At 43.3% G+C, this 27,468-nt stretch overlaps 1 protein-coding gene across 3 annotated transcripts in view; it reads left to right on the top strand.

Annotated features, from left to right (window-relative positions):
* CAMK1D (calcium/calmodulin dependent protein kinase ID) overlaps positions 1 to 27,468 on the top strand; it is a 221,187-nt gene that overhangs the window by 127,192 nt on the left and 66,527 nt on the right. For all 3 annotated transcript variants that reach the window (XM_030959829.1, XM_030959827.1, XM_030959828.1), the window contains exon 3: positions 6,001 to 6,075. In XM_030959829.1, coding sequence (XP_030815689.1) covers positions 6,001 to 6,075 — 75 coding nt within the window. The remainder of the gene's footprint in view (positions 1 to 6,000; positions 6,076 to 27,468) is intronic.

Genomic DNA, 27,468 nt, shown 5'->3' with positions numbered 1-27,468 from the left:
AGAATTAGCCACTCTTTATTTGTATTTTTAATTCTAGACAACTTCTTTCCGTATAATGGCCTCAGAGTATTCCTGATATTGAACAAAGCAGTGGTGGCTGGAGGTGGCACCTGCCCTTTGTGCCACACATGGAGGAATTCTGGGCACACATCAGGATGTGGGAGATGCAAGCAGCACATGGGGTTTGCCAGGATGGAGGAGGAGCATTAGGAAAAATAGCAAATGGTGTTGAAAGGGAGGTTGAAAAGGTGGCAAAGGCAATTGTCCTTATTTCATATCAATTTGCATAATGGGATCTAATTTGCTTTAAGCAAGTCCATGTTTTGATGTTCACTTTCAGGGCTTTTTTTCTTTGGAAACAAGTTATGGGAACTGCTGTCACCCCATCCCATGTCCATGTCCCCTCTGCTACAGCCCCAGTATTGCACTATCAAGTACCCTAAAAGCATCAGTGAGCTGCTTTGTGCAAATCAGGCAGATTTATCTATTGCAGGGTGGGAGCCACATGTTGGGAAGGGAGGAGTCTGGAGAGGGAGGACAGAAGGAAGGAAAGGTCTGCAGAGAAGTGGGGTTAAGATTCTCTCACTGAGGTAGGAAGGAGAAGGAATTGAAATGATATGGTCCATTGATTAAGGAATTACTCTGGGATTGAGGAATCTTGGCCCTTTCTGCTCCATTCTCACTGATGATTACAGAAAAACTTGTAGTTTTTCTGCACAGTGCTTCCCCTTCTGTAAAGCGAGAGCAGCACCTTTTAAAATAATAAATCCTGTCAGGTCTTGAGTAGATCAGGCAGTCCAGTGAGTATTTCTGCAGGGCTGTGTGCAGGCATTTGGAGGCTTAGCAGAATGAATCCTCTGAACCTTTGAGACTTGCTTGGTTCTCCTAGAAGGGGATAAAAGTGGAGTTAATTAACCCATCCCCAAATCCCTCCTGATCCATGACCAGCAAGTAGCTGCCACTTCACAGTGCTTTCCTTGGCTCTTGATGTACCCAAGCATCCCTGCAAGCCAGAGGGAGTGTCTGCCTGTTACTCACATCTGGCACTGCTCATCTGCTTGCAGAGGAGTGGGACAAATTTGCTCCATCCCCATTGGACTTTGTGACACCAACAAAACATTGTGATGATGCCACACCTGCTTGCCCAAACCCCAGGGTGTTATTGAAATGAATATTGTTCATCCTTGAAGGATTAATTATTGTGTATCAGGGCTGTAAGTGATTGCATGCTCGTGCTTTAAAGGGAAGAAAGGAGCACATGGATTTCTGTGTGAATTTCTGGAGTGAGTGGCAGAGGAGCAGTGATCTCTGCTGGGAACCCCACAGCTGCTCTGTCCAGCTCCAGCAACACAACCCCCAAATTTGTCTAAATTTGTGGACTTCACCCCAAGTAATCTCCATGCTGTTGATTTTTAAACTTTGAATTCCATTTTCCTTTTAGTAGCTTGTCATTTGAGAGTTCCTCTGAGTAGAGGAAGGCTGTGCAGGACAAGCTGCTTCATTTGCAGGTGTATGATGTGCACTTGACCAGGGTTATTAAACACTGCATGACACCACTGCTGAGGCCTTGCTGGTCTTGGGGAGGCTGAGACAGAGGGGGAAAGATGCCTCCTCCCCTCTCATCATGCCCCTGGAGTGCAGCACTGTAGGAGTGATGGGTGGTAGGACGGTCGGGACAGACAGACAAGAGATCTCTGATGCCAGGTCGTGTCTCAGAATCTCTACTGGTCACAGTGACTCTGAGATACCTACAAGCTTCTTTTCACAGCCCGGCAGTTGAAGAAGAAGTCAGGATTTTTCAGTTTTTGTTCTCAAGGTTGTTTATTATTCCTTATCTATAACATTCTTTCTCTGACCCACCGAGGTCTGTCTGGCAGGTCAGGTTGAGGCACACTGCCCACCTCAGAGGTGGTGTTATCTTTTTATACTAAAAACTACAGATACATTATTTACCATAACTTCCCAACACCTGTCACCTATGTTGGACAGTGAGCTTCTACTCTAAGCCAATCTAAAAGTGCCAACATCACCCAGAAAATGGAGGCCAAGAAGAAGAAGGAGAATGGCTGGACACACCCAGATCCCTCCATCTTGCCCCTGAACCCCCATTCTAAAAAACTCCAAAAATCTATTTTTCACCCTTTGACAAACTAACTGTTATTCTACTTAAACTGTCTTGACTTGTAATTCTTCATATAAAGGTTGGTAATTGTTTTTTCCAAGGGCTAAATCAAAGGCACGGGGGTCTTGGGCTCTGTGCCAAGGTCTCTGAGCCCCCCAGGCAGGGGCTCGAGCCCTCCAGGGCAGCCAGAGGAATTTCCTGGGTTCTGACAGTTGTGGAACTTGTGGTTTATTGCAAAGGGCCCTGGATGCAGGGCCCTGCTGGGAGCTGCCAGCCACAGCTCAGAGCAGGACCAAGAGAGGGAGAGAGAGATAGAGAGAAGGCAAGAGCATGGTAAAGAAGATGAGAGCAAAAGAGTAAAGAGAGAGGACAAAAGAGTAAATGAGAGAGAAGTTCCTGTTACAGTACAATAAATCTTCTTCTGTATTGAATATTCTAATTCTCACTAACCAATCTACTACAATATACAAATCCTATAGCGTTTCCATACAGCCTATAAGAATCACTACATTACCATACTGTGTTACATTTTAAACCCTAAAAACTACTCTTTGGGCCCCTTCTGCTAAGCTAGTAGGGTCTGCTCTGACCCTTGGACCTGTCTGCAAGCAGAGGGTATTGTTTCATCAAAAGGGGATTACCTTCAGCTGGCCACACCATTGTTTTCCAGTTGTTCAGTTACTAAGGTATCTCAAAGCTTGCTTTCATTTCAATCTCGCTTGTAATTTCCATATTCTCAAAATCTTTTGCCAGACAATCATATTTATAAGGCTTTCCTGTTTCATCTTCCTGAACACAGCACCACCAGCAGTTGGGGTGGCTGGTATGTACAGACACCACCTCCCAAAGGCACATCGTGCTCCAAATGCCATCACCCCTTTGAGGGATGCTCCTTGTGTCCTTTGGGGGGTGATTCAGCTTCTTCAGCTGTCTTCTCCCAGATTACACTTCGCATTTGCTGTCTTCCCACATGCTCACGTCCTGCCTCTGATTGCAGGGGGGGACAGATGGGCTCAATGCAGAGGACCCTGCAGGGGTGGGACTAAGCCTTTTCTCGCCCTTCTCTGTAGCACTGAGCAGTTTGTCTGCCCTCCCTCCAGAGCATGGGGCACAGTGCCCGTTTGGTTTGCACATCAGGGAGGGGAGAGGATCTGTGGCAGCCCCGTGCTCAACGCTGCATCTCTGATCAGCTCTTCCATGGCCTCTGCCTCCCTGGCTGTGGGTGACCCTGTGTGTGATGGTGAGGCTGCTTTGGGAAGCCTCTGAGGTTTCCCAAAATTAGAGAAGCAAAGCAGTAGTGAATGCATGGTGAAAACGGTGAAAAGTTCATATTATATGGCTCAGTGCAGATATTTACTGTATGTATTATGTTGTATTAATTAGTAGTGCTGTATGAACATTTTAATCGTATGGTAAATGTAGTTTTGTAGTTGAAAGGTAAGTTTTGTAGTCAAAATAGGGACTATGTATGTGGGATATTTTTTAAAGAAAGGAATGAGGTACTCTTACCAGATAGCAGCCACCAGACACCTCAATCTTTCAGAGAAAGAGAATTTATTGCTCCATTATCAGAAGAAACGAACTTGTTCTTGCCTCGCTCAGCCATGAAGACGCCGTTAGGATTAAGAGGAAGAAGTTGACACAGACCAGACAGAATCCTGTGTTTGTATGGAATTTATGCATCATGGATGAGATGTATGAATATTCAATGGACTATTGCTTTTAAGGGTTAATCCTCTGTTAATGTGTGTCCTTTTTCAGGCTTATTTTGTCCAGAAAGAGGTACCCGGACTGTCTGTAACTCTTTTTTTCTGTTGTCTCATTGTCCTAATCCAAATTGTCCGAATTATTACTACTCTAATTATATTGCTGTTTTTATAGCCATTTTATTATCATTAAACTTTTTAAAATTTTAAAAACAAGTGATTGGTGTTTTTCACAAAACCACACCACAGACTAAACTGAAGGCTTTAAACGTTATGGCAGATTGATTGTGCTAAACTGCCACCATTGTGATGGCAGGAGGAGCACAAAGGATCGGGTCAATGTGTGTGGTGCATAAAGGAAAATGGATAAATAAATATAACAATTTTCATTAAAAATCACTATTTGCTTGAAATGTCATTTCTAACACATCTTCAACTCAACTAAACAAGGCAAACCTGTCCTTGTCCTAACTAACCTTTGAAGGGACCAGGCACTAGACCTGCACAACAAAATAAATGCTTCCAAACATTTGTTGTGTAAAGCCAAGTGGGTGGTGTATTACTTTCCTGTTGCAAATATTAGGAATTTAATTTGTGATGCAATCTACCTGGAAATTTTGCTAAAGTACCATGGGATTTTCCAGCCATTTATGTAGAATGAAGAGCCAAGTCATGTGTTTGTTGCTCTAACATCCTGCAGTGTATTACATTTGAGTTTGCTTATTGTTGACATTAAATTTCCTGTGTGTGAAGGTCCTTGCATGAACACAGCTTTTGATGACTGATTATGGGCATAAATTGGGGTCAGTCATCATATTTCCAGTGAATTCAGAGGAAATTGAATTAGTCTGTATGCTTGTGGGAAAGACCCTGCTGGGCACAATGGACCTTCTGCTCTCCACATCATCACACAGGTGTTAGGACACTTGTGACCATAGAGGATAAGGTCCTGACACATGATTAAACATCTTAATTAAGCTACTTGAACCTAGAAACATGTAGAGAGTTTTGCATTTGCTGACAATGCATGTTTGCTTTCCTTCTGAACATACCCATCTGTTGCTTAATGAATGGCCTCTTCTTAGAATTTTCCATCTTTCTCTTGCTCTTAAAATATTGTTTGGAATTGGTGTAATTAATGTTCTGCCCTGGGCTTGCACTGGGGTACTCTCTTCAGGATCTGCACAAGCTAAATATATCCTTTGCAAATTATTTGTCAACATTTAAGGAACAAACCCACAGAGGCATTGCTGAAGTAGCTAATTAGTTGTGTGCTTGTAGAGATGATTTTTCTCTTTAGAGCTAGTGTTTTGGCAAGAGGCTTGGTGGGAATGGTGAGGATGTAAAAAAGCCATGAAGACTCTTGGAGCTGGTGCACAAAATGCTTAATGATGCTGCAGGGAAATTCAGGCATCAAGACCAGGCTTAACATCAGAGCAGCAGGAATTTGGTGGGAAGGAGTGTGGGGCTGTCACATGGCTGCTGTTTCCCTGTGCCAGCTTCTTCAGGGGGTCAGATCCCTGCTTTCTCCCTGCCAGCCTGCACCCTGCCTCTGTCACTCCCTTGCACCCTGCAGCAAAGCTGTCCTGAGAATTCAGCCTCCCACCAACCATCTTCATTCATCTGACACAGGAACTGAATACCTCTAGTACTTAACTCAGATTCAGCCTCAGGTACTTAACTGTTGCATATTTTGGCTTTAGAGATGATTGAAAGAAATTTTTCTGAATAACAACTGTATTCTGGGCTGTGAAGCACTTTGGACTGTTTAGTTTTGTCAAAAGGGCCCTAAAACTACAAGGATCATCTGGTTTCTATCCCCCTGCCTTGGGCAGGGACACCTTCCACTAGACCAGGTTGCTCAAAGCCCTGTCCAGCCTGGCTTTGAGCACTTCCAGGGATGAGGCATCTGCAGCTTCCCTAGGCAACTTGTGCCACTGCCTCACCACCCTCACAGTAAAGATTTTTTTTCCTAGTATCTAATCCAAATCTGTCCTCTTTCAGTTAAAAACCATTGTCCCTTGTTCTATCACTACACATCCTTGCAAAAAGTTTGTGATGTTGAATAAAACACTGACAAGTATTGTGTAACTAAAAATACTGTGTTTTGCAGTCATGTGAAAAAAAATTGAAAATCACTATTTCATCCTATCTTATCTTGTATTTTTTCAGGATCAAGCATGAAAATATAGTTGCTTTGGAAGACATCTATGAGAGTCCAAACCATTTATATTTGGTCATGCAGTTGTAAGTACTGAACCTAATGAAGTGTTTATATCAAAATTGCCAACTCTTCTTGCTCTGGTTTTGTTCTTTAACCCAAAAGATGGGATATATAAGAGGTATTTGTCTTGTGTGCTACAGACTGCAAAATCCCTGGAGGGTGGTCAAAACCAGACCTCTAGTTGTGATGTGCTGTGTTGTTGTAAAATTGGGAATTAAATTGTTTTGTGAGTAGTCTCATCCAAATCAAACCAGAGTGGTTTTGTGAGATTGCATCAGAACAAGAGCAGAACAGACAGGGCAGGGGAGTGAATTACAGCTGAGAAGAGCCAGATGTGCCATAGGGAAGCCTGGAGCATCTGACAGAGGCAGCTCTGGGTTAAATCCCTCAGGGGAAGCCCTTGGGGAAAACGCTTGTCCCTTGTCTGTTGGTAAGGTGCAGGCATGGTGATGTCCTCAGAAGTTGTGCTGGCATTGTGGGGAGAATAGCATCCTGTAAATTCTTTGTGTGCTTTTGTAGCTCTGCATCTCAGTTCAGAGTGCTGCAAAAGGACTTGCACAGGAACATCAGTGTTGTACAAATTCCAACAAGCCAGCTGGATGGTGGGAAGTACCAATTTTGTGATAAGTTGATTCATAAATCCTTAGTTTTGTTTAATATCTTCAAAAAAATAAATAGATATTATTCCTACTTATTATTAGCTTGTTTAATATAGTGTAACTATCACTTTTGTAAAATCCTTGCATCCAGATATTTGGGTTATCTGAAATGGAGTTCTGTAATGAGAGGTGACACTGATTGTATCTTGGTATAAATTTTTACTTCCTCACCATTCAACACTTCCTAGGGAATTATCATTTCTGTTATAGCTGTACATGTAAACCCAGCCAGTTAATTTTCCAGAGGCCAAGCATTTAGCTGCTCCAGGGGGACACAGGTCCAGTGGGGTGAGATGCCCAGCTGAAGGCAGCAGCCAGAGCCCATCAGCAGCGTTTGGGGTGGCAGCTCCAGGCAGTCCCCAGCCCCAACAAAGAGCTGTGCCTTGTGTTACAAGACAGACCAAGAGCACTAAACTGAATGGAGGGAATGATCTTGCTGCACTTTTTTGGGAAAGTGCTGTGTTTTCTCAAGGTGGAGAGGACAAGAACCCTCCAGGTTACTCAGGGTACTCCAAGCCAGGTACTCACCCTCATCTCTTTGGATGTCACATGAAGGATGGTACAACCTCTGCACTGCCTCTGAGTGTTCATCAATAGTTAGGCTTGGGATCAATTGGTATCAAGAGTTGAGTGGCAACACTGCAAAGTCCAGGAAGCTCAAAATCCATTTTGCTTGCTTCATTTCATGGATTCTGTTTGGGAGAAGGCATGTATGGATGATCTCTTGTTTCCAAGGTAACACCAACTTGTTGATACAATGGCTGTGAACCATTGCACAGCATGAAGTATCTTATCTTTTTGTTTATATTTCTGCCCTGATTATTATTAGATTCCCTGTGGGTTTTTCAGCTTCTCATTTTTGTGTATTTCTCCTAAACAATTTCTCCTAATTTTGCCTTCCTTTAAAACTTGGGTTCTGTGAAGCAGAAGGGGTTCTGATCAAGCAGCTTTGAGAAAGCCACATTTAGACTGCAAAAAAAAGAAGGGTATAATCAGGGCCACTCAGAGATCAGTGTCATGAGCACAACAAATCTCAAATCCATTTGTCCTTTTCCCTGGGTCATTGCCTGCAAAGTGGACTCTAGCTAATACTTCCCAAGGATTATTTTGTGGTGTGGACAGCATTTTCATTACCAATCTTTAAAGCACTCCTTGCTATGTTGTGGAAAATTCACATTACAGCCCCTGAGCATCTTGCAGCACCTCTGTGGGAGAAGGTTTTTGAAGGCAGACCAAGCCTCCCTGTTTGTTTGCCCTTGAGTGCATCTCCTTTTACATGAAAGCCGTGCTTGTTAGCAGGCCAGCTTGAAGGATAAATATCACACCTCATTTATTCTGTCAAAGATATGGGCAAGTAAAGGTCTCAGTGTCTGTGCTGGATTGGAAAGAAGGGAGGTTAAGAGGCAGCTGTCCATGTCTACTTGACACTTAATTTGTTCCTGCCAGTCCCTCTGGGAGCACTTCCCAGGGTTGTGTAGCTGTTGGTGAATCTGCCCTGAGTGTTTCACAGTATGTCCATGGGGAAATAAGATCTCTGGCTTTGGTTTCACCACCTTGTTTTCACGCATATTGTGTACAAGCCATGACAGAACTGTTCAAACTACACAATCCTCTTAGTGCAAGGTAGACCAGAAGTCCAGGTTGGAGATTGCTGGATTTGACAACTCAGAATTTCAAGTGCTGTTTCCAGGGCTTGTGCTGTTCCTTATAAAGGGCTGGGCTATTTTTTCTTTATTTGTTTTCCCAAAATTCAAGATGTTCCAACCCAGTTTTTCTAAGTTTGGCAAGGTTGTGGATGACTCCTTGCTGTCTTTGACTCTCAGCAGTGTAGCTCAGCTTTGGTGTGAGGTGATCACTGGTGCAGCTGCAAAGCCAAATACAAATGTAGATAATCTTTGCCTCTCCTGTGATGACTCTGCCAAACTTTTGCAGGCATTATAGAAAAATACTGTAGAACATCTGTCCTATTTCCATGAGGATGGTGTGCTTTCCAACCAGGAAAAAATCTGCTCCTTCCCAAGCTTGGATTTCCTATAGTAACTTTTAAGACCTACACAGGCAACAAAGACAAAAACTAAAATGAAACTCTGAAAGTTTCATTCCTTCTGGATGCTGCTTGAGATTTCCCCAGAGGATATTGTAGAAGACAGGGGGAAATAAATTGCATTCAGAAATAGCTTTATTAAACAATTTTGGTGTAATAGTAAGCTCTGTTAATGAGAAGTTATAGGATTTTTGGTTGCTGTTGGTACCATTTGGTAAGAATTACCTGACTGTATCTTACAAGTGATCTGCCTTATTATACTTGTCAGTATAGGGAAAGATCTTGATAATCTGTTGTGGTTGGTGATGTCAGATACTAATGTTTCATTAGCATAATCAGCCTCTGTGGGTATTGATGATTCATTTTCTGCATGCTGGAAAATCATGCATAAAAATGGATTTACATAAACACATGGAATCTTAGAGTCATTTAGGCTGGAAAAGGCCTCAAAGATCATTGAGTCCAACCATTAACTTGTCACTGCCAATCCCACCATGTCCCCAGGTGCCACATCCACACATCTTCTAAGTACCTCCAGAGGTGGTGACTCCACCACTTCCCTGTGCAGCCTGTTCCTGTGCTTGACAATCCTTTCAATGAAGAAATTTTTCCTAATAATCCAATCTAAATGTCTTTTCCAGCTGAGTTTTATGGGTCCATTTGCAAATGCTGTTTCTGACTGTGCTGCCTGCGTAGATCAGAGCAGATTTCCAAGGCTTGACTGATTTCATCTCTATTGTTCACCTGCACTGAAGTGTGAAGCAGCAGAGTTTGGTTTCCCTGAGATTTTTGTGTAACCTGTGCTAGTCAAAACCATAGGATTTGAGGCTGTTGCTTCTCCAGCAGAATATGGGACCATGTTAAAAATCTATTAAGACAGTAATTTCCTTTTTCTCTTTTATTCATCCATATTTGTTTTAAAAAGGTAGGAACTTAATATTTTTGCTACCTCTATTCTTCTGTCAAACTTGGTTGAAGTTCACCCAATGGGTCAGAAATTTCTAAAGGGCTGGCAAGTTGGGATGGAGAGTCACTGCCTCACTGCCTTTGGAAAACAGGCTAAAAATGGGTCTAAAAGGCACCTCCAAAATATATGGAGCAGCCCAGGGTAGTGTGCAGCTAGGTAAGTAATGGTCAAAGCTGAAGATTCACCTCTGAGTTTCATTGCAACTTTTTGCAGAGTCAAGAATATTGACAAATCCAGAGGAATTCCTATCCTTACTAGGATCTAGTTAAAGAAAGTGAAAACCTTAATGCCTGTCTGGTATAATGTTCCACCTCTTTGGAGCACCTGTGATCTGATCCCCTTGGCGGGACTGCTTTACCTAGATCCTGTCAGCTGCTGTTTCTGGTTCTCCAAAGAAACCAAAGTATTTTCCTGTGTGATGTCTTTTGAGGCTTTGGCGTCTCTGCTGAGAACAAGTTTTTAGGGTGAACATCCTTTCACCCAACCCTGAAGTACTTCTCCTTACCTTTGCAAAAAAACCCAGCCCAGGCTGAGCCAAAACCCCCAACCCTGAAGTTTTCCCAGCTTGGTCTCTGAACTCTGATGAATTATTCAGATGATTCCTGTCACAGAAAAGCTGGGATGACGGAGGCTCCTTCCTGCCGGGTGCAAGTCACGCACTGAGGAAAGCTCTGCCCACAAGTTTGCAGGCTCAGAATCCCAGTGTCCCATTCCTGCTGTTTATCAGCTCTACCCTGCCAGACACAAGCACCTCAAAACCCTGCAATGCCTTGGGAAGCAGCTCAAACAGGCAGGTACTCACCAGTGGTAAAATCTGCACAAGTTCTTGTTATTACTGGAACCACTTTTGCCTTTTGACTGTTTTGCTAATAAGTAAGCAGAGTGCTACTCTGTGATTAAGTGCTGAATTCACTTTGTTTTTTGAAAGCCCAATGCCTGAGTGCACTCTGAGAGCAGCCGAGCATGAGCTGTGCATGTAAGTGACATTTCAATGAAAATATTCAGCCTCCAAGAAAAACAACAGACAATGGAAGGAAGTGTTGTGTTTGCCAGGTTCCTCACGGAGTCTAGCGAGGGCTCGGTGTGTTACAAAACACAGATCTGCATGCCAAGCCAGTATCACATCAGGATGCTAATTAAAGCAAAACACAGATCTGCCATGCCACATTCCTTAGGTGAGGCTTGTTCCCCTGCTTGGGGGGGTTTTGTGTAAGCTTTATGCAAAAGAAGGAACAGAAGGAAATCTCTCTGCATTCACAATGGAATTTATACCATAGAACCAAAGAATGATTTGAGTTGGAAGGGACTTCTAAGATAATCCAGTTCCAACCCTGTGCCCTGGGCAGGGACACCTTACACTAGGGCACGTTGCTCAAAGCCCCATCCAGCCTGGCCTTAAACACTTCCAGGGATGAGACATCCACAGTTTCTCTGGTCAGTCTGTTCCAGGGCCTTACCAATGGATAATAAAAGCATACTGGGCTCTTCAGGAGCAGAAAGGTAGCAGTTACTAATCCAGTATCAATTTGACATCTTTTCCTTTGTGGAAAAAAAGATTATTCCATCAGTTGGGTTGCACTGGTCAGTGCTAAATGCAAAGGAGGATCTCCCCTTTTCCAGTGGTAGAGAGGTTATAAGCAGACTAGAAAATGTCTGGGGTAGAGATCAGGGCATGGGCAAATTTATTGGTAATACATTAATAGACCCCAGATTGACCACCAGAATGGCTTTTAGACACCTGTAATTGTGTGGATTCTGTGTGATCCTGACACTGTGATTGTGCTCATTGGCTAGTCCTAGCTGCCCTCAGCACTTTTCATTTTTCTTCATTGTTCATTTTCTTCATTGTTCTTTCTGACTGTGGCAGAACTTTTGGTAACTCCTGGTCCCCATGTCTTCTCCAAACCCAGCACCTTCTCCTGAGCAGCAGTCCTGTTGCTTCCTTGTGCTTCAGCTGTGGCTAGGACCAGGCATTTTAGAGTCCCTGGGCAGCAGCCCAGCCTTCCTACAGCAACAGGGGAATGGTGAGAGTCTTCTTCACCTTGGAGACTACAAAAACCTTTCTCATTATGCCTTCCAAAACCACTTAGAAGATTCTGTCACCTTCAAGAGTTGTAGACAATTGCCAACATCCTTGTTCCAAAGCTTGCACTTGTTATTGTTGCCTTAGTCAAAACATCCCAGTAAGGACTCATTAGCAAGGCAGCACTATGGTTTGGGGTTATTTTTTTCAATTGAAGTGACATGCTACTCGTGATGGAGTGGTTATCTTTTTTTCCTGTAGCCTTGAGAATAAAGAAGTAATGGAGAAAAAAAAATCTCATTTTCATTGAATAGACAGCATTATAACACTGCTTTCAAAGAAATGTGAACAGTTCAGATGAAAGTGGATTTTTTTTCTTTTAAGATATCTATTGTTGCAAAGCTGCTGTTGTCAATAGAGAAAACAAAGGGTTTGGCCAAAATTCAAAATAAAACTTATTCTAATACATTAATCTTTAAAGTTACAAAAATATTTGAAGGTCCCATGAATTTGTTTGTTTCCCTGTGTTGGTGATTACAACAAACAGAGAGTTATTTCTTGTAATGCCCACTCCCCAGCAAGGGCTGGTACCAAATCCTTAGGGTGGCAGTATGTGCCTTGATTGGTTTTTTTTAATAGCAGTAGGTTTTGGCTGCATCAATGTGAGTTCTTTCCTTTAGCCCTGCAGCAGCTGCCTCACTAAATCCCCATTTAGGGCTCTCTTGGGCATGGGGGTGTACCTGCCTGTGCTGTATGGCTTGGTCTGGAACAGGCAATTGAAGGGGCAGGAACACAGATCTGCCAGTAATCCTGTATAATATCACTGCTTCCCTGAGAGCAGGAGTGAGGCTTTTCTCTCCAAACAGCAGGAAGGTGGCTATTTAGAGCCCTAGCAATTTTCTTTCCATTTTGTTGGCTTTGGATAAGCATCTCCTGCCTTTCATGCTTTGCCCAGAAGTTTCACTGCTGGTTACTTGGTGTTCACGTAGTCACTGAATGAGTCTTTTAGATTTAGTTCTGCTTCTCTCAGCTCTTGGTAATTTACACTGTGGTGCACCAAAGTCAATTAAATAGCTGGTGTTTAATTCAGGTGGAAGGGGCTTTGCAGCAAGGCATATAATAAATGTTAAATCCATATATGCCACAGTGTGAGAATTCATTATGATACAGTGGGATCTCTCTCAGGCATGAAGTGGAGTCATTCTGATTAAATGGTTACACTTATTTAAACAGAAAAGGCTTTTCATAACAACCTGCAAAGCTTTGAAGTGAAATAACACGGCGCTGAATCAAGATGCAAAATGAACGTGGGCGTTCCCAAGTCCATTCTTTTACATGGAAAAAATTATTAAAAGTTTTCTTCTGGAGGAAGGTTCTACAGGCTGTGGTGAGGAGGCTGGTGAGTGCTACGTGACAGTGTGTTCCAGAAGACATTCCATGGTTTTGTGGCAGAAAAAGAGGCTCAATTTCCCAGGCATGCTCATGTCCCAGCTCCAGCCTCTGTTCCAGTCTGTGCAGTCAGACAGGTGATTCTGGTCAGGAGTCTGCAGGTGGCTCCAGAGTCAGTGCTGGCCTAATTTGCACCTACACTTGCATTGTATTACAGCAGGTGATGAGGAGCATTATCATCCCATTCATATTCACACTGAAAGAAAAGATCTCTCACTACACATTTTATTTGCATTGCCCCAAAATCTCTACATAAGGGTGTGTGGTGTTTGTGAGGTCCCCAGAACAAGGTGAGAGATGAGAATCTGACTCCAAGTTCTCAGAAGGCTGATTTATTATTCTATTCTATTCTATTCTATTCTATTCTATTCTATTCTATTCTATTCTATTCTATTCTATTCTATTCTAGAATACTATACTAAAACTGTATTCAAGAAAGAGAAGGATACAGACAGAAGGCTTAACAAGAATGATGATGAATCTTGTGACTCTCTCTCCAGAGTCTGACACAGCCTGACCCTGATTGCTCATTAAGTTTAAACAATTCACATGAAACCAATCAAACAACCACCTGTTGGATAAACATTCTCCAAACCACATTCCAAAGCAGCAAAACACAGGAGAAGCAAATGAGATAATATTGTTTTCCTTTTTCTCTGATGCCTCTCAGCTTCCCAGGAGTAGAATCCTAAGCAAAGAGGATTTTTCAGAAAATATGCTGGTGACAAAGGGTGTATTTTTAAAGCCACGTTGATTCATATAGATTAATGTGGCTGGGCTGGGTATCAAGGCCTTCAACAGGAGAATGTAAAATCTAGAATTTTTTGTGAAAATACAGGTTGTTGTTTGAAACCCTGTTTTGACTTCTTTTTACAGTACTGTGGTTACCTGCTCTTACAGAAACTATTTTCGTAGGTCTGCAGAAATACTTGCCATAGGTTTCTGCTTTAAACATTGTCCCTGGAAAATTATTCAGTGGAAAATGAATGTGGAGGATTTTGTGGTTTTCTTTTTTTTTTTTTTCCCTGAAACACTGGTTAGGTCTGCTCTAGCCAAACTTTTACTTTTTTAAGCATTTTATAGAAAAAGAAAATCCTGTTGCTGGTGAAACCTTTCTTTGATGCATTTATAGAACATGTGCTCATTTCATTCTGATTCATGCCACATGGTTATATCTTAGCCTGTAAAGGCCATTTTTTTCTCTTAAATTGGAGGAAAATCGTGTTCAGAGACCCAAATATTTATGTCATCTTTTCCCTTCTCCAAGACAAAATTCCCATTTGGGGCTGTGTGATCCTGGCTTAGCTGAAAAGGGCTTTCTCTGCTAGTTCTGAAGATGGTTTGGAGGAGTTTGGTGTTTATTCTGTCTAATTATTCTGTTGGCAAGGAGCATTTAACCACTCTGTAATTGTATTTTCTTCATCCCTCACTGATGATACTCTAAGGAGCACTGATATCCCTGAGTGAGACCTAGTGGAGCCTTTAAATGTCCAGATGTCCCTGAGGAAAGAAGATACAATTCTCCAAAATGCATTGTGAAGAAAGAGTCAGAAACACAGTTTGAAATCCACTGAAAGGGAGCTGAGATTTTAAGACCTGCATTAGCATAAACAGAGGCAGCATTGCTAAAAACTGGGCTTGGCATCTGTAATATGAAAGATCAGGTAGAAAATTAAAATTCATGCAATTATTTTTCTCTCTGTCGCAGGGTTTTTGCCATGAAAAATCTGCTGTGAGTCTCTTGCAGCTACAGAAAAGGGGATATTCCTTCAGGAGAGCACAGAGCTAGGCATTCCTTCTGCCAGGGCTGTGATGGTCCTTGTTGTGATGGTGATGTCAGAAATACTCAATTCTAAACTGCATGGTCACCCTGCTGCAAAACATCGCCCAGTGCCATGGGACAGGAAAGGTGTAACCATAATTAAGCAATGCTGAGCAGAGAGGAGAGAAATCACCTTGCTCTGATTGCTCACCAGGCTTATCTGCAAGAATATTTATCTGACTGCAGCCCAGGGTCTTTTCTGTTGATTAAGCCTTGTTTTCCTGTAAGCATGGGGCAGGACCACTGGCAGAAAGTGCTTCTGACATTTTGCTTCTTGGGGCTGGAAGCTCCATGCCAGAGACTTTTAAATCTGCTCTTTTCAGATGCTTTTGAAGATGGATTTGCTGTAGGGAGGTTTTGCTTCCCATTGGTGCTGTCCTGCCTTGTCTGAAGGGTGGTGAGGGAGATGTAGGTTAGCTCTCTGTCACTGATGATTGTGTCACCAGACAAAATGTATTTTAAAAGGAAAATTTCCTCGAGAAAGGCATTTTATTTTGCACTCTCTTCCTCTGCAGTCTAACGTGGTTGCAGCTGGAATCCCTCTCCTTTCTATTGACATGTAACCACTGTCAGGAGAGCCATGGCAGCTCCTAGAAACAGCAAGTGGGAGCATTTTGGGGAAAGAGCATTCCTCTGATGTATGTGGGCATTTATTTTATAGTGGAATGGAAGTGAGGAGTGCTTGTGACATGTGCAGGACTGCTCATGCCTGCAGACAGCAACAGGCAGGGCTGCTGCTGGAAGTGATTCACACCAAGATGGAGAGAGATGCCTTTGAACAGTCTCTGCTTTAATCCTGGTCCCACCTGAGCTAAATTAACTGAAGAAATGTGCTGCTACATTCATGGCTGTGTATGCTTGAAAGTTTAGGGCAAAAAGGCAACAGTTTGCACACCGCCACAGGTTAAAAAAATGGAAAGGAAAGGAAAGGAAAAATAACAAAATAACCGATGAGCTGCTGTCTGTTCTTGGCTGAAGGTCTAGAGCTTCTCCCTGGCCTGAATTTCCTTGCAACATGCTGTGAAATGTGGCCAGGTGATAGTCATACAATAGATGTCCCCCTGTGGCTGAGCTTTCCTGAGCACAAGCCTGCTCCCAGCCCACTCCATTTGGCAAGTGTCTTAATCCAAGGGGTTCTTCCTGCATAAGGGGTTTCACTGCAGGTGTCCCTGGTCACACTGGTGGACATACTGCTCCCCAAAACTGCAGCAGCGTGGTGTGCCAGAGACATTGGAAGCTTTTCTTGTTACTTGTCTCATCTTCTTCTCTAAGTCACCTAAAGCCAGTGTGTTTGCACAAGCCCTTGGTGCTGGTGGCAGGTATATTTTATTATTCTAGGTCTTACATTCTCCTGTTGAAGGCCTTGACACCCAGCCGAGCCACATTAATCTATATGAATCAACCTGGCTTTAAAAATACACCCTTTGTCACCAGCATATTTTCTGAAAAATCCTCTTTGCCCAGGATTCTTCTCCTGGGAAGCTGAGAGGCATCAGAGAAAAAGGAAAACAATATTATCTCATTTGCTTCTCCTGTGTTTTGCTGCTTTGGAATGTGGTTTGGAGACTGTTTATCCAACAGATGGTTGTTTGATTGGTTTCATGTGAATTGTTTTAACTTAATGAGCAATCAGGGTCAGGCTGTGTCAGACTCTGGAGAGAAAGTCACAAGATTCATCATCATTCTTGTTAAGCCTTCTGTCTCTATCTTTCTCTTTCTTGAATATAGTATTTATTATAATATTTTATTGCTTGGTCCCTTTGCCTGGTGTGTGCCAGCCTCTGGGAAGGCAAATGGCATAAAGGTGTGCCCCTGCCATCATGAAGGACCACTGCAAACCCCAGTGGGCCCTTAATGAATCAGGAAGGGTTGTTTGGCTCTAAATTCTGCTGTGTGGCTCCTGGCACAGCCCTGGAACCGGGGCTCCCAATGCAAGCCCAGGGCAGAGGAGGCAGCTCATGGCTCTGAAGAGGAGGAGGGAAAAGCAGAAGTTGAACCATATGGAAGAGAAAGGAGAAACAGACACAGCATCTCAGTGGTAGGTGCTCATTAGGCTGTCTCTGATGTTCTGGGAAGGCTGAGTTTATCCTGCTAAAGTAATTCTAATATTCTTCTCCAAGCTGAAAAATGTAGCAGAGTGGGTAAAGCACAGGTCTTTTTATCTATGGAGAAATATTCTAGCCTGTTTACCAACAATGTGTAACAGGAACCAGTGGCTGCTGCTCTTGAAGTCTTGTGAAGATGTTTTTGTGGTTAGAACACACAGATCTGAAAATCTGGAGTTCTTGTCTTACTCTGTCATTGATTTACATTGTGGCCTCAGATCACTTTGTCTTTTAATTTCCCTGCTTGCAGGAAGAGAATACCTTCCTAATTAATTCTGGGTAAGATTAATTGGGTTTTTGTTTGTTGGAGTTTTTTCTCTTGAGTTAGTGCTGCTCTTTGTGGAGTAAGTTGTTAAAAGAAATAAGAGTACTGAAGTCTGGCCTCTGGTGTTGTTCACTGAGGAGCACTGTGGTCCATGTCTCAAAAGTCAATGGACTTGTTTGCCAGGACCTGTTGACTGTTTTGAAAAACGTATTCAGGCATGCCTTAATCCCACACTCTGCAGTAGCTGTGTAGTGGCTTTATCCCTCCATCCCATCCATGCCTGGGCAGAAACCTCCAGCAAACAGAGCCCAGGCTGTCTGGTGACTCAGTGTGACAGCATGACTGGTGATGGCCATCATCATTGCACAGATTTATTTATCCTTGTGATGTAGGTATGTGGAAATCTCAAGCAGCAGATGTATGACAGCCAGAGTTAAAAATCCACTTACATAAAGCCAGGATTTCACCTACTGTGCATAGATGTGGGGGCAGCCAAATGCATCATACCATCAATGGAGGGAAACAAAAAGAGTCATCAGTTAAAACTTGGTAAGGAAGAGCTATAAAGCAGCAGCTTAAACCCAGGCTGGGTAGAAGTTGAACAGCAGTATCCTGAATTTTAATGTTCATTTCTTTGTGCTGCAAGGAGGTGGAAGTGGTTATTGCAGATATGGGGATGTGAGAGCAATGTGCCAAAGCACGTGGTACAGGGGGTTCCAGCATCTCTGCTCATGCATCCCATATGCAATGTGACTGGACCTGTGTGGAGGAAAGGTGTGCTGGGTGATTTGGGAATTCCCAGTGTGCCTGGGTGCCCTCCAGCTCAGAAGGAAAGTCACACTTGTGTCTTGTCCCCATCTCTCTCTTTGTACATGCAAAGGAGTAAACTCAAAGTGATGGATGTCCCGGGATGCATTACAATAACAAGTAAGATAACTAGTTAGCAGTTCTATGTTTGAACACTTACTGCCCTAAAAAATAAACACCAGAAAGGGCTTTTAGAGAAGGGTAGAAGGGTGCTTATATATATATATATATGTATTTTATATATTAATATATTATATATATATAATAATATATATGTATTATATAATACATACGTGTAATCAGACCCACCAACCCTGCTGTGAAAATTGTCTGGGTGTGCTTGGACGTCATATTCCCACTCTGGGGGTGGATAACAATAATCCTTTTGACTTCTATCTCTCCCAGTAAATACAAAAGGTGTGCCTTGGTGCTGTCCACTGAGCTGTGTGCAGGCACTGGCCAGGAGGATGGCTGGCTCAGGGTGAACCAGCTCAGGGGAGTGTGCCATCAGCCCTGCCAGTGTGGGCAATTGGGGAGAGTGTGCTGTTTCTGTTCAGGGACAGAGCAGGCACAGCCTCCAGGCCTCTGCTCCTCCTTTGGGAAGTGAAAATCACAGCCTTTTCTGCCATATGTGGATGCTGTGAATATAAACATGTTAAACTCCATGAAGTTTTGAGATAATAATATCAGTTTAGGCATGTAAGTGCCTTGGATGAATATATTGTACAAGCACCAAGTGGATTAAAGTACAACTTCTGCACAGTGATATTGCTTAAAGGCTGGTTTAGTTCCATTTCAAAGGATTTCTCAAAATAAATCATCTGAATCCTGCTCCCTCTCTGCAAAAAACTATGGACACCGTCGCCAAAAAACCATTAAAAGAGAAAAGCAAAGCATCTAAAAGCTTTCTCCTGGTTTAAATTTTTAGATTTCAGAGTGGGAACAACTCCATTTATCCATTAAGTGTTGGTCTGGCACCACTCTCCATCACCCTGTGGCACAAATCACTGCACCAAGAGCTCCTTCTGGCTCTTTTCAGAGCTTTCTGACACAACTCAAACTTCATCCTGTCCACAGTCTCACCACTGGCAAGAACATGAAGGTCACAGAAGTGGTTTGCAGAGTCACATTCTGCTACCTAATTCCCACCTGTGGATGCCAAAATTTATTTAGCCACAGGTGCCTATGCTTGGTGATTCAATCTTTCCCAAGAGCAGGACAAGGAGGAGAAGAAATGGGAGAGGGAACCCCAGCTAGCAGCAAGAGAATTGGCTCTGTGGCAGGAGAATTGCCTCCAGGTGTGAGACACTGTCTGGTGTACCCTCAGTCATGCATACACCATGCCATGTGGCTGTGAATGCAAATTTGACTTTCTTGCTGTTTACTTAATCTGCAGCCTCTTGGTAGTAAATTATATTCATTGCCTCCAGTTCTTGTTCCTGTGGAATAGTTATTTGCAAGGCAAAGGAAATACGTACTGGTTTTATTCTGTTTGGACTTTGAATGCATAAAATAGTCCATTTTCTTTAGTCTGAAGACACAAGTGCCCTTTAGATGTTAATATTAGCATTGTGTTCAGAAAAAAATCCTTTTTTTTATTTTCCTAATACCTTTCTTCTCGTGTAATGACTCATTTTAAAGAATTGGACATTCTTTATGGTTTTCAGAGTAATTCCTAAACCAGAAGGTGTCCCACTTCCCTTCATCTTGAATTCTTACTCAGCAGATAGCATCAGATTCCAGGGTAGCTTAGCCTTGCACAATTAAGCTGTGAAGCCTTTGCCCTGCAGAATTCATTGGTACAGAGAAGTGAAAAGCAAATACAGTTTCTTGTAAGGTTTTACTTCTGGCAATATGTTCAGAATTTCTTTTGAAGATTCTAAAATTTTATTTTCTTGTAAGTTGTAGAGTCGCTGAAGGGTTTGAATCAGAAGGGACTTTTTAAAAATTACCTAGTCCAACCACCTCTGCCATTGAGCAGGGACATGTTTCATTAGATGAAGTTGCTCAAACCTCCATCCAGCCTGACCTTGAACACTTTCAGTCTCTTAATTACATGTCTGAATGTGTGGTGAGGGCTCTGCCTTGGCTCCCACAGAGACAATGGGATGGTGTCAGGCTATGCAGGCTGTTCCAGCCAGGCTTCTGCAGATGAATCATCTGAAGGGTGGTTTTTGAAGGATTGGGCTCTTGCATTTGATTCACTCTCCTTGGCAAGCTGAAAATAGTGTGCATTGTTCTCATAATCCTTGGCAACTTGAAAACTGCCATGAATTGAATACATTTTAATCTTTACCTACAGCAAGGAAATAGGCTAATTCAGTTATTCCTGCAGTTCCTTTGCCAGTGTTAATTAACTGATGGTTTTGTATTTTTCCAGCAGTTTTCTAAACATTTCCCTTATCATTTCAATGAGCCCTTCACAAATTACGAGGCATGGTGAATAGATTTATTTCTGTCGTGTGCATTAATAAGTCCAAGCAATATGTTAAAATATAACTGTCCGGGAAACAAAGACCCACTCCCACAATCTCATAAACCATAGATTACCAAGATTAGTAATCCCCTGGGTTTGATTTTTGCAGAGAAGTTGTTAACAGTCATGTTATAGAACAAAAACAACCCAAGGTGAGGCTGAGAAATGGTACTGAACATTGGGGGAGTTGTAGGGCACATACAGGACACACACAGACCACAGACCCAGCAGATATAAGAATTCTGCACCAAATTGATCTGGATCACTGAATTTCATCATTACCTATTCCAAGTACTGTCTTGAGCTGCCCATTATTTATTTCCTCTGAAATACATTCCTCAGTTGATTTACAAGTAATTTGGTGGATGACTTATGTGTGGTCAGATAAATTGCTGGAAGCCCTGGATTGGTAACTTCAGTCTCCTGTGCTTAAAGGTGTAAGTGTTGTAGTACACTTGGGAAGATCATCTCTCAAATGCCCAGGACAAATGATCACAGATGCTGTGTGATGCAGAGGAAGCACCAGATGTCTGCATTAGGGTAAATTTTGTCTTCAAAAACAAAGGAATGGCTGTTCTTTGGCTACAGTGATCTGGTGCTCACTACCAGTTTTGTGAAGGAGTTACAGTTGTGTCTTGAGACAACACTGACCCGGTGATTTCTGCCATGATCTGGGCCTTGGGCCCAACTGTGCTGAGCAAAGACTTCCCTCTCCTGTCTGTCCCTCTCCCTCTCCTGTCAAAACTGCATTAAGCAGCAGGCTGATGAAAATTCACAACCATCAAACCCTCTGGGACCATTGGATAATCTCATTTCACGTTCAGCAAGGAATACTCTCTTCCTTTTACCTTTACTTGGTACAAACCAAACAACTCAGAGGGACCTTTGAGGACTGTGTGGACAGATTGGAAGCAAGACAGATAATAAACAGGGCTAGTGGGATGAGGATGGTGGGGAGCAGCACTGATCTGCTTTAGGTACCCAGCCAAGGTGTTGGTATGGGCTCTGACACTGCCTGGGGCTTTCTCAGCCCTGCAGAATGCAGAGGCTCTGTGTCCATGCTCACATCTAGGGGCACAACCTGCTGTGGCTGAGTTCAGCTAGGAATTTTCTGCTAACTTTGATGGAATCAGTCTTGTAGGTGAAAGATTAGGTTTTGCCCCTGAAAATAGCTGTAGTAATTAAAAAAAAAAAAAAAAAACTAAACAAACAAACCAGCACTGCATGGGATGGTAGAGTGGTTGTGATAAGCAAGGGAAGTAAATACTTTGGTGAACAAAATTTGCAGATAAAAGGGGAGGAGTGGACCAAACCTGCTGCTCACAATGAGGAATTCTTCCCAGGCCTGTCTTGTTTCAGGCTTACTAAACAAGGAGGGCAAAGGGCTCATTCATGACTCCTGGGCAAGCCTAGGGCAAACTTCACCTACCCGGCTGGTGGTCAGGCTGCTCTGCACCTCCTGTACATCCCCAGCAGGGAGCAGTGGCCCTTGTCTCCTTGAGGCTTCAGAGGGTGCCATGATGTCCCTCAAATATGATCAATATGCTGCTGGGCATTTTCCAGGTCAGGGGCTGTCACAGCATGAGAAGGACAATGTTGCAGTGCACTTTCACAGCATGGCACAGAGCATGGAACCAGTGTGGGAAACTGGAATATGTTGGAGAGAGATTTCATTGTACTGATCCAAACCAGAGCCAGGGTGTGACCTGGGAGGGAATCCTTGAACCTCATGCATTCTGTGCCAAAGTGAGTGCTTAGGCTCATTTCCTGGCCATTCCTTGGTTGGCATTTGTAGGTGTGTCCTACATCTCCCTCCAAGCAGAGGGAGACCCCAGAGTCCTGACAGTGGATTGGCATGGTCAGATCCTCAAGCAAATCCACCGCCTTCTTGAGAGGGCCTTCATGTCTCTCATTCCAGTCAGTCTGAGGACTGGGGAGGAGGGGGGTTTAGGGCTGGTGTCTCTGGTCCTGGGGGCCAGGCTGGTGGCTCCTGTTCCAGGGCAGAGAGGACACTGCCGATGGCACGCTGGGCACAGCAGCTGGTGGGTAGGAGTCAGTGCTGAGGCAGCATCCTGCGCTTGCCTGGTGGTGTGAAGAGCTGCTGGGCCTGAGGGAGGGGAGGAGGGAGTAAGTTGGGAGGAAGCTGTCACGGATCTGCCTCTCACTGCTGCTGGGCCTGAGGGAGGGGAGGAGGGAGTAAGTTGGGAGGAAGCTGTCACGGATCTGCCTCTCACTGCTGCTGGGCCTGAGGGAGAGGAGGAGGGAGGAAGATGCCACGGATCTGCCTCTCACTGCTGCTGGCAGTCCCACGCTGGCTGAGTCAGAGCTGGCGGGAAAGGCGAGACACTCGGGTGGTCTCTGGGAAAATCCACTCTCAAAGAGAGTGAGGAAGAGAGAACCAGCAGGACCCCCAGCCAGAGGCCTCAACCCTGGTGTTGCAGAGTGGATGAAGATGAGGAAGACTGTGCTGGAAGGCTGTGGTGTGCAGGAGTTTTGTGCTGTCTCACACCCCTGAAAATCATGATTTGACATCATGGTTAGCTGTTAGGAGGCTCAGCTGTTGGAACTCAGTACATCCCTCTGGATGTCCAAAGTTGCCGAGGACCCCGCTGGGGGGCTCAGAGATCTTAGCATGCTGCCCAGAACACCTGGGGATTTGATTTTGACCCTTAGAGCAAGTTGCCAACTTTGTATGAGGACATGAAAGTCACACAGGTTTGAATAGTGTAATAACAAATGATCACAGGGTGAAAATGTAGATTTAAAGATTTTTGGTATGAGGGTTATGGGGACAAGATGGAGGAATCTAGGCATGTCAAGCCTTTGTCCTTCTTCTTGTTCTCCATGCAGTGATGTTAGCACTTTGAGATTAGTCTAGAGTAGAAGTGCACTTTGAGATTAGTCTAGAGTAGAAGTGCACTGTCTAACATAAGTGATAGGTATTGGAAATTAAGTGTAAATATGATATACGTAGTTTGTAGTATAAAAAGACAATACCGCCTTGGGAGCAGTCAGAGTGCTTGTGGCTGCCCTGCAGAGCGGAACTCTGTTGGGCAGAAAGAAAATTTTATAGATAAGAATTAATAAACAACCTCAAGACCGAAAAGTGAAGAGTCCAGACTCGTTCTTCAGTTGCGCGTGCCGAAGCAGAGACATCCTACGCATCTTGGGGCAGCAATTATCAACAGCAACCCGAAACTCACCCTTCAGCATGGACCAAGCCACCCCATTCGAGCTGCTGAGAGCAGCCCAGCAAGATGTGCAATGTCCAGCACAGCACCCAGTGAGTTTCCTTTCCTTGCTGCCATTCAGCCCTCATGTCGTGTTTTCACTGGCACTCACATAGCCAACCCAGCACTCAAACATTGTTCTGATCAATAACACTTTAAGGAGTTCTCCAGGAGCTACTTCATGTGTTTTATGTCGTTCTCAGTTCAGATGTGCAAAGCCAAACAGGGTGAGCTTTGAAAGCAAGTTTATGTCGGCAGTAATCCAGAGAAGAATTAACCAAGGCTTCAAAGTTAAATTATCCAAGGTAGCATGTCAAGCCATTGAATTTCAGTTCAGCAGCATGCCAAAATATTCCAGGATGTCTCTATGATGTATTTAATTGTTTCTTATAATTTAGTCATAGGAAAGTGATTAAAAATAAGACTGCATCCCTGTTTCTCTTTGATTCACTGTCTGAAATTTCAAGATATTTAAAAGGTATTTATACTCATACATTTATGCTTTTGCAGTCATTCATTTTACTATGCAGTTTTAAAGTGATTCAGTTCAGCAATTAAGGTCTAAACTAAATTGTCAAACACACAAAAGGATATTTTCATGTGTTACTTATAGCATCCATTTCAAGCTGATTTCCCAGAGAGAAACATGGGCCTTTCTGTTCCTTCCTCCCATATCTCCTAGCAATTTTTGGACCATTTGCTACATCAGAGATGCATATGATGGAGGAGTAGAGCTATATCTTGGATATAAGTGGATCTCTGTGCGTTTTGTGTTGGTATCTCCCTGTTAAAGAGAGATCCTACAACAATGCCTTCAACAGAAGGAAATACATATTCTTGTAAGATTTGAAAGTGGTAGCATGTGCCCCATAAACAGCTCCGTGTTTCCTGGTGACTGAAACAGAGGGGTGTTTCCTTTTCCAAGTATAGAGTGGTTATTTTGAGGGCTTGACAGGGGAATGCAGAGTTTCATGCATCACCCACGATGTTTGAAAAAGCATTAGGATATTGAGACTATCTGAGACAAGAAGTACAGAAATGTTTTGAGAGGCTGGCAGAAATGCCAGAGAGGAGTTTAAACAAGCTCAAAAGGTTACTTTGACCAAGCAGTGATGAATACAGGGTATGTTATGCATAGTATGTGGTGGATGGAGGCTGCTAGGGGAGAGAAGCTGGCTGCTGTTGGAAAACGGTGACAGACTTTACTGATTCTAAACTCTGACTGCGGGTGTTAAAAAAGCCAGGAGACAATTCCTGTGGTGCTGTTAACCTGCAGCAGCAAGTATGGCTCTGCAGATCTCTGTTTCTCAAGAAGAAACACCATCAAACCCCCAGTCTAGGACACAGCCTCAAGCTGCGCCAAGGGAAATAAAGGTTGGATATTAGGAAAAAGTTTTTTATGGGAAGAGTGATAAAGTACCAGAATTGTCTGCCTGGGGTGGTGATGGAGTCACTATCCCTGGATGTGTGTAAAAAAAGACTGGATGTGGCACTGGGTGCCATGGTTTAGTTGAGGTGTTGGGGCATGGTCGGACTCAAGGATCTTGCGGATCAGTGATTCTGTGGTTCTGTGACACCATGCTCTGGGAGGGCACTTGGGTTAAAGGCTTACATGTGCATGTGGGACATGGCTCAAAACCACTGAAGTCACAGTGAGTTTTTCCATATGCTCAGTGAGCTGTGATTCAGGCTCTGACTGAGGTGAGAAGGAAGTATCCATTTTTTTTCAGGGAAAAGTAAATACCGGCTGCAGAAAATTCTGCTCGGCAAGGAATTCCAAAGAAAACTTTGGAGCTCATCTCTCCTGTGACATTAAGTTATGGTAATTTTAACATATTCTTTTGAATTTTAGAAGAGAGTAACATGTGCTCCATAAACAGACCAGAGTTGCCCAGTGGCAAGGAAGAAGTGTTTGTGGTTTGGATGTTGGTGATGGGGTTTCCAGATGCCCTCAGAAGGAGGAGGAGATCCTGGCAGGGTTTGTGATATAGCAGCAGTGGTGATTCCAATGGTAGCTCACAGAGGATGAGCAGGAGAATTTGGGAAGCATCCCATTGGGTGCAAGACCTTTGGGAACAGCCACACTCTGAAAGGACAGCAAAGCTGAGGTTTCCATGGTGGTACTAGGTTTGAAACATCCACCTCAGAGAAGGTAGGAATAGTGTGAAAGGAAGAAAAGCATGAAAGAAAGGAAATTTTTATTATGAGTATGAGGACACACTTTCCTAGTAGTCGAAGTTCTCTGAATGAAATGAGAGCAGATCTGTCACTCAAAGCTGAGCAGTACAGAGAAGTGGAGAGCAATTCTGCAGCTCAGAGACAACAATTAAAAATTTGATGGAAAGAATGATGCAGGAGCTTTTCTCCCTGCTTCTGTCTAGTGTGGTTTGAAATTGCCTCTAATGCCAAGAAAATGAGAGCAGAAACTGGCTGATATTGCCAATGTACTGGGTCTGGTTCCCTGAGGTCTGTAATGGGCCATATAAAGAATTTCCTCCTAAAATTTTGCATAGTACGTTTTGTGTTTTATTGATGGAAAACTTGTGTCAAGCTGATACTCCTCTGGAGTAAAAATTTTCTGAGTAACATTTGTCTTCAGATTTTACCATTTAATAAATGGCTTTGTTCTGTTTTCCTTTTCCCAAATACGAGAATTCACCCTGTAAAAGAAAATTCTTTCAAGATCTAGTCTGAATATAGAAACTACTTTGTGCAAATCTGAATATAAACTTAAGAGAAGAGACCAACTAAACCTCTTGAGGATATTACATCAATCTCAAAGTTAATAAGGTGGAAGAGAATGCATTTTAGATTTTATATTAACTTCCTTCAGACTAAGAACCATTTTTTCCTTGCACTTCAGTTTCCATCTCATTAATTTATTAATAATTAAACATCTGAAAAATAAAAGATATGTTATTTCTCATATAACATCAATCAATAGATTTCTAATTAACCAGCCTTAGAGCACTGAGAAGCAGTTGCTCCAGCAACTGTTTCTACTACCAGCAAATTTTAGTTGGAGAAATAGGGTTTCATTGTTTTTCTGTTCCAGAACTGAAACCAGAGGCCAGCTGAGATTTTTTTCTTTTAGCACCAGGGCCACATCTAAGGTGGCACCCTGGGAGTATCTCCAGCATCCTGGGCCCATGGATGTGCTCTAGGTGGATCCTGGTTGGTGGGGTGATGCATCCCATCCTCTTTTGGTTGAAAAACCTGAGAGGATGGACAGGGAAGGATCCATCCATGCTCCCAGCCTGACTGTGGGAATGCTGTGATGCTGAGAGGTTGGTAAGGCTCTAACCCATTGCTCTAACCCTGGAGATCTCACAAGCCCTGGAGTTCACAGATCAGAAAAACAGCAGAAGGTGATGTGAAACATTTGGAAGGGAAAAATGTGCTGTAGGGCACAGAAGGAGCCTGTGGTGGTGTCAAAACAGAAAGACACAATTTTCAAAACCTAGCTTTGCCCATTTGCAGGCTGGAGCTGTATAACCAGCTACTCTCCAACACTTCTGAAATCTCCTGTGATTTGCTGGAAGAGAAGGTGTTAAAGGTACATTTCATCT

Source organism: Camarhynchus parvulus, chromosome 1A (genome assembly GCF_901933205.1).
Source record: "Camarhynchus parvulus chromosome 1A, STF_HiC, whole genome shotgun sequence".
NCBI classification, from domain to species: Eukaryota; Metazoa; Chordata; class Aves; order Passeriformes; family Thraupidae; genus Camarhynchus; species Camarhynchus parvulus.
Note: the sequence above shows the minus strand (reverse complement) of the source record. Positions and strands in the feature narration are given on the sequence as shown.